The 7,852-nt window shown below is 40.0% G+C and overlaps 1 protein-coding gene across 7 annotated transcripts in view; it reads left to right on the top strand.

Moving 5' to 3' along the window:
- Positions 1–7,280, top strand: part of tpm1 (tropomyosin 1 (alpha)) — a gene marked incomplete at both ends in the record, with an annotated part of 13,927 nt that extends 6,647 nt beyond the window's left edge. For 3 of the 7 annotated variants that reach the window (XM_080539337.1, XM_080539335.1, XM_080539339.1), the window contains 6 exons: positions 1–64; positions 905–980; positions 1,444–1,506; positions 1,616–1,685; positions 2,586–2,664; positions 6,269–7,280. The exon at positions 1–64 is cut by the window's left edge and continues 7 nt beyond it. In XM_080539337.1, coding sequence (XP_080395463.1) covers positions 1–64; positions 905–980; positions 1,444–1,506; positions 1,616–1,685; positions 2,586–2,664; positions 6,269–6,287 — 371 coding nt within the window. Of the gene's footprint in view, positions 65–904; positions 981–1,443; positions 1,507–1,615; positions 1,686–2,585; positions 2,665–5,638; positions 5,713–6,268 lie in introns of those variants that run through there. The other 4 variants (XM_080539338.1, XM_080539336.1, XM_080539340.1 and 1 more) reach the window with 2 other exon arrangements.
- Between the last annotated feature and the right edge of the window lie 572 nt (positions 7,281–7,852).

Here is a 7,852-nt window from a genome sequence, read left to right as displayed (position 1 = left end):
GTAAGCTGGTCATCATTGAGAGCGATCTGGAGCGTACAGAGGAGCGTGCTGAGCTTTCAGAAGGGTAAGACCTTTCACTGCAATGTGAAGCTGCACTTTATTAACTCGCATGGATGCTGTTGTTTTTAACCAATTCAACTCTTAACACCAAGCTTCAAATTGTCAAACATTATTTCATTTTGAACATGTTGCTCACTCTCCTTGTTGCATGTGCGGTTAATTTGCATGTTGTTCCATGTTTTGAATGGCCCTTTCACGCGACACACCCACTAACAGAAGGATTCGAAGAGCGGAGGACGAACTAAGAGTTTTTGAGCAAAGCTCCAAAAGTCTTACAGCTTCACAGGCAAAGGTACTAAAGACTAACACCATAATTCTAGGTGTAACCAAGGAGACTAGGTGCATCTTTACAGACTTTACAGTGCCACTTCCTCTTGTCACGTTCGTTCACTCTGCTGAATGAAGCTTCTCTTTCCTGCCTGCTCTGTTTGGCCATCTTTTTCCTTTATCTGCTCTTCCACCTGGGATATCGTAACAACCTTTCACACCTCAAACCTGGCAGGAATTGTGCAAGCATGACATCTTTCACATGACAGTAACAACATTTAAAAATCTTACAAAAATCTGCATGCTAAACAGCATTTACAAAAAACTCTAAATCTAAAGTCTATATTTCTTAGTTAATGTTTCACATTCCTGCTCTGTTGGGGAACTTTGGGTCCCCGCCTTTTTAATTCCCCTAGTTCTTATTCATTTTGTTTTGTCTCCTCTCCCCTCTTGCTCTCCTCCCTCTATCTGTCTATCCTGCCTATTCTGTTTCACATCGGTCTCTTCATCCCCAACCCACCTTTTTGGTACCTTTTCTTTCTGGACCCTCCTTCTTCTCCCTTGTCTAAAACACCAGCAAATGTGCTGAGCTTGAGGAAGAGTTGAAAACTGTGACCAACAACCTGAAGTCTCTGGAGGCCCAGGCTGAGAAGGTAGGTCTGACTCTGTTCAGCCCCGGGCATGCTGTCAGAACCTCAGCTCTTCTATAGCCAGGCTGGGTAGTGAGTGGAACAACCCCAGAGAACTATGTACGTCAACAGTTGTTCCATTGGATAACATATCTGTCCAAGACTAATGGCATACAAAATCAATATACATAAGATTAGTCTAACTTCGGTAGTTAGTAGGACTTTTGGATAGTGATTTCTATTACATAGCTTCTTCTAATCTTTTTTTACTTATTAACGTTGTTAGAACTGTTTGGTAGAGGAAACCTTAGATTTGAGCTCTTTGATTCATACACCCTACATTTACATATATTACATACATTTACATACATGCACATACGCTACCCTCTGTGTAGGGATAGTGTTAGGCTCTTTGTTGACTGACCAGGGGGAACCACATTCATTTGTGGGTAGGTGCTTGACTCCTGTTTCTGCTTTTGGTCCACAGTACTCTCAGAAGGAGGACAAGTACGAGGAGGAGATCAAGGTCCTCACCGACAAACTGAAGGAGGCAAGTTTCACAAGCTCTTATCTGGAGACGTAGGCCAGAGGTCAAGCTGTTTATGAGTGCCGCAGCTACAGCTTCACCGCTTATACAAACCTGTCTCTCTCTACTACAGGCTGAGACCCGTGCTGAGTTCGCTGAGAGATCAGTAGCCAAGCTTGAGAAGACCATTGACGATTTGGAAGGTATGATTTTCTTGCTGTTTGTTTTCAAACTGTACTTTGGTCTGTTTTATTATGTAGATTGGTCAGTTGGTCTCATTCATGGCGATAGGGTAAGTTCTCTGTACTTTTTTCAAAGTCTTCCACATCTCCAACTAGAAGACAGACTTTTATTTTCTATGCTTCACAAATCTAATCCATCCATCCATCCATGCTTATCTTCCCTACCTCCTGCAATTCCCATTGTTATCATTTATTTCTGTCATGGAGAAATATTTTAAAAGTTTGATAAGGGAGTTCTATGCCACTAACTCTGAGAATCAACTTGCTCTGGTTTTTGATCCAATATAGTTTAGTGTGGTGATTGGATATAATACAGGCCATCATGTTCGCGCTAAAGAGGATTTTAAAAGGCCTCTATCTACATAGGGGTTAGTATAGGCCCTCTTGTATGATATGATAATGTTGTATGTCATGCCCGTCTATCGGCAACATGAACAAAAGAGTTCATTGGTAATGGGATATTGATGCACAGTGTGAGGGGAATGTGAATGTAGCCCTTTGAGCTAATGGTTACAGTAAATCATCCATCTGTAACTACAAGAATGTGTCGTATGGCTGTCATAGCAATTATGAGGGCTAGGGAAGCAGCCATATGGTAATGAAATGAGATGTTCGAGGGCCAGGATTCTTTACTGGTCAGTTTTTCTTGATGCTGAGGAATTTGTCATGGCCTCTCTCACGTTTCCCTTTCTATCCTGTTCTGGTATAACGTTTTTCCTTTTCCTTTTTCCACTCTGTCCATCTCTCCCTCTCCGTGGGCTGTGTATCACCTCTCTCCTTGGATGCTCTACCCTTCACCTCTTCCCACACACCCCTCCACCTCTCCCCCCCTATCCTCCCCTGGCCCTTTGACCGTAATAGATGAGTTGTATGCCCAGAAACTGAAGTACAAGGCCATCAGCGAGGAGCTGGACCACGCCCTCAACGACATGACTTCCATGTAATTTTTCATCTTCTATGCCTGCTTGTGTCTCTGTCCCCCTCCCAGCACTTCACCTCCCCATGCTTCACTTCCAACCATCTCTGTCTCTAATATTCTCTTTTACCTACCCTCCTTCCTCTATCCTCCGGCTGTTTCTGCTCCTACAAGATTCAGTGGTTCACTATAGGCTACAAAGCTGTTGGGTTTTTTATATATTCATAATAGTAGTCATAAAGATGACTGTATATTGTGCCTATGCAAGCACTTGTCAAAGAATTTCCTAACCATAATTGGTAGTCAGAATGTGGTTTCCTCTCTCACACTTATAGATGAGTGTGGTCGCGACGACATTCTTCATTGTAGTGACTATGATCACTTTAGCAGTGTAGTGCTTGAACTTGGAGCTTGTACGAACAGAATACAGCATGGAGGTTCTGTGTTTACCACTGTGGACTTTCACTCTTCTATTACTTTACCACAGGGTAAAAGTAATAATTGCTCATTCTGAGAGTATTTATGTTTTCTGATTAACAATTCTAAGTGTACTTAATTTCAAAATATTCCTAATATTTTGTCAACCCTCAAATCAAGCATGCGAGAGGTCAGTTGAAGTGCAGTAGACTGTACTTGAGAAGCATTTTAATGTTATGTCTGACTGGTCTCTTTTCAGAGCCGCTGTATAGCGCTGTGTGTTTCTGCTCTGACTGTCTAACTCTGCATCACTTGTTTCTACTCCTAACACGGTCTACTTCTGTACAGAAGAAAGGCCTTGTGTGCTTATTGAAGTTGTTTTCTCTTCTTTCATCACTGTTCGGGGTTAACTTCAAAGTTGTCTTTTTTGTCGGGTTTTGTCCTGCGCCCCTGTTGTCTTGGACGAGATGAACTAACTGTCAGAGATATCAGAACGGCACGTATGACTGTGTGATGCGTGGTCTAGTGAAGTGCTCCTCCTCATGACTCATCACAAAGGTCTTCATGTGATCAGAGGTGTGGTCCAACCTTTGTGTTGTGTTTTGAGATGGTCGCAGTTGGTGTTTTGGTCGCTATCCACGCCTAGCGATGCGTTACAGTAGGTATGCATCGGGGCTCCAGCCTAACCTGTGTGCCGTGACTCCAGTAGCTCTGGTGTGTTCTAAGCGTCTCAGTTTTCCTCAGGCCCCCTTTAGAGATTCACTGGTTCACTGTACCTCTTCTCTTCCGCACAGATAAATTGTGTACACCTCATCAAAGATGCCTCCCGCCGGCCGAGTGCCATCTCTCTGCTCTCTCCAGCCTTTGCTCAATTTCCCACCCCCTTCCTGTCTTTTGTTTTCTTGACTCCCTCTCCCTATGTTTTCACCCATCTGACCACTTTGTGTGTCTCATCTCTTGTACAGACTCTTTACATTTTTCTGCGTTGTATAAAAATAAAACTTTCTCCCTTCTATGTAAGCTTTATTTCCATATTCTGTCCTTTTTGTTCAACTTTTCTGTTCTTTTTTTCCATTCCTATTCATTTTCAAGTGGCTCTAATAAAACCAGGACGCCCTGATGTTAGTCATGTTTTTATTGTTTGATAATTTTTTGGGTCTTCAACATCAAGTTTGTTAATGGTTTCTTATCATTATTTTCACAACTGAAACTGAGAGGACCTCTGTTTTCTCTGAATGACATTTTAATGTTCATTCGTGTTCATTAATTGTGGGCGAGATGTGCCCTTGAAGCATTTACTGAACTTTCAAGTATATCTTCACTTCACCTCTTTTTCAAATGTTCCCCATTTGTTTAATGCTAAAAGTGTAGATTTGAGGAACATGATGACATAATACAAACTGTCATTAAAAGGTAATTTAACTACTTATGCCAGTTTAACTCTTGACTCTTATAGCAATTTAACTGATGTATGGACAGCAAAGTATTTTGGCATGAGAACAGCATACTGATTGGGATGTTATGATGGGCAGGTGGCAATGCTGGTGTTGGATTGAAGGGGTAGGGGCAAGTACAGTATTTGGTGGAAAGAGATACAGTATGTAGGATTTCCTAATTTTTGGAAAAGTGAAGTGGAAAACGGGGGGACTAGTAAGATTGTTGACTCTCCAGTGAGAAGCCAATGATGATGACATGAAGTTTTTGTTTGGTTTGCCATATCTATCCTTTTATTGATGAAATAAAAATAGATTTGCACTTTCTGAATCATTTGTTTTCAATGAAGGACTAAAATCCCTGAACTATCAGTATTCATAGAACATTCAAGCTGTTTACCATTGATACTGTATAATAGACCATATTCACCCATGTTAAATGACAGAGATTTCATAGCAGAGAATGATAATCCATGATAGTTAAAGGGGAAGGTAGACGAGACATGGGAGGGAGAGGGGGATCTTGGGAGTTGTAGGAATTGAAGCAAATGGATTTATTTAGAACAACAGGACTGATGAGGGCATTCAAAGCAAGATATCTTGAGGTTGTTTAAAAGGAATTTGAGATTGTGTTTACTATTGAACAAGCAGGCAAAAATTCTGTGGATGTGGAACATCCTGGGTATTTATCTAGATTCTGCTCATTTAACATCAAATGGTTGTCCCCAGTACAGGATTGACATTTTTAATTTGAGTGGTTGAATGATTTTTTGAAGATTATTGCCTCAGCTGCACCCTGACACTTCCTACAGGAGCTGCAGTGAGCTATATATATTTAGACCATGTGTAGAGGTCACACTGCCTGAAGTTCCTCATAAGAGTATTATTACTTGTTTACCCAATTATCCTGAGAATTTTAGTATGATCTTCATCTACATAGTTCAAAGACATTCCATCCATCCTCTTCTTCTGTTTACCTTTCTGCTACTCTGGAGAGTGGACTGTGTATTCTGTGTATGTATGTTTTCCTCTATTCAAATAAGGTAGGTATCAAGGCATGGAGTGACTCCACATGAAGCTTTCTCTTCTGCTCTTCTGATTTCCTCTTTTCTCTCTCTCTTTTCCCTTCTTGCTGTCTGACTGCAAAGATCGCCTCTACCAGCAACTTGAGAAAAACCGCCTTCTGTCTAACGAACTAAGGGTGGCCTTGAATGAGGACTAAATATAGTGTGATTGCTTAATATATTTTAACCATACTAATGTGTATATAATTGAATTGAAATACGACTGTTGTCTATGAAAGATTCAGGTTTGAGGTGTGTCTGGGATATCCCCTACTGGAGATTATTGTTCCTCTTTGGGTTTATCTTGAATTCAGATCAGGGATTATCTCTACTGTATGCCCTGGACATTATTATATACTGTACATCTAAGTAGAGTCCCTTCATATAGATTATGATTGTTGTAATATATTGTACTATATGCAGTTTTGTTAATTTCCCCAGTCTTAAAGCATGCTCTGAGTGGGGAAAGCTATGCTGTATGAGTTGTGTACTGCCTGCATGGTTACTGCCACAGCATAGTCACAGCTTTCTAAAACAGAGTGTGTCGCTAGCCAATTAGGCTATGTGACCCTAGTGAAACTAAACACTTAATCAGTGTTTGTGGCCAACTGTGGCCATCTTGACCCATTAATAGGATGTGGCCCTGTAATGCATGCTGTGTCATGCTATCTTATGTGATTTTAATCTTTTATTTTTTATTTGGTGTTCTAACAGAGAAACTCGCACATGCTAAAGAAGAGAACCTTGATATGCACCAGATGTTGGACCAGACTCTAATGGAACTAAATAACATGTGAAAGCCTGGTTTCCCCACTATGGTTTTTGGCTGTTTGTACTTGCACCTCGCTTGCCATCAACCCTCCTTCCATTCCATGCCCATGGTGGAGAACAAAATAACCAGACGCTTTTCCTTTTGCACCGTCCTGCTTTCAGTGGAACTCAACGAGGGAGCAAAACTAAGGGAAGGTACAACATTTCCTTAATGAAGCCTAAAATGAGAAACACTATTATTTTTTGCCAGCTGATTTATACTTTTCATGACGTCAGCATGTTGTAATCATCGAGTTTAGTTTTGTTTTTTGACAAGTTATCAGGTGAAATGATGTGCCATTTTTTGTATCTGCATTTGATAGACTGAAGGTAATGAATCTGGTACATACCCATTTCACCCTGGATATGCACAAACTCATTTGGATATGCACAAACTCTACATTTCCATCATAAGACAAAGTGGAGAAATGTTGCACATAATTACACCTCATAATATGGTATGCACGTCATCATTAATGTAGGAAAAGACATGACTTAAGCCTTAAAATGTTGAAAAGACCATCTTTATTTCTTATTTTAAGTTTCCTTGGAAGTGTAAGTATACATTGGATAAGCCTGTTCACATGTATACTGGTGCTACTGTGTTGTCAGTGCAGTTTGAGGAAGCTTTATGCAAATGCATCTTTGACTGCCTTTGTGAAACCCAAAACACATTCGTTTGTGTATTTTCCATTTTTTGTCTTTGATGCCAATAGCAAATTCTGTCTAGAAAGGGATCTGTCTACACTCCCAAAGTATATTTATTTTTATTTTGAGCATGAAACTCATTCCAAAATGCATGGCAACATTATCTTGCAAATGCATTCCTGTTGTTCTCTTTGTTTTCTTTTGTTTAACCCATGGTTCGAAATGTGTTCATCTTGTCTAGAAATATGATTTCAGTCATATTTGGTTGTGCCTCATTTGATTTACTATTATTTTATTAAATGTAGATGTTTTAAATGTCTATCATATCTGAAATGTATAAAATGAATATAAATAAAACCGCACAGTTTGAGATTTTCTAAAGGTTATTTGTGTGTTTTTGTGTGTCAAGTGTGGAACAGCAAACTAAAGTCAGTTGAACCATCACTACATTGTTGTACTGAGTTTAATTATGTCTATTACTTCAAAAGCTTTAATTAGGGATCAAAATAGTTGTCACTAATTCCCAGTGGTGTATTCCAATCTGTAATATTTTTAATTTTGAGAATTGGGGGGGGGGGGGTTGTTGTCATTTGTTTAAACACACTGCTACATGGTCAACCCTATTTAGAGTAGTATATTACCCCTCAGCTCAGTGAGTGTTTTCAGAACAAATTGTAATCTGTTCATCTGCCAGCTTTATTACATTTGCTCATCCTGGTTTGGGCCTAGTCTTGACTTCCAGAGAAAAAACATGTGACGAGTGCACCGCTGGATCACTGCAGGTTACTGAACACTTAACTATAAACTTACTTGTACTCTGCAATGACAATAAAGTTGAAT

Source organism: Nansenia antarctica, assembly GCF_963989245.1.
Source record: "Nansenia antarctica genome assembly, chromosome: 9".
Classification (NCBI taxonomy): domain Eukaryota; kingdom Metazoa; phylum Chordata; class Actinopteri; order Argentiniformes; family Microstomatidae; genus Nansenia; species Nansenia antarctica.
The sequence above is the reverse complement of the archived record's forward strand: the minus strand, read 5'-3'. Positions and strand labels throughout refer to the sequence as shown.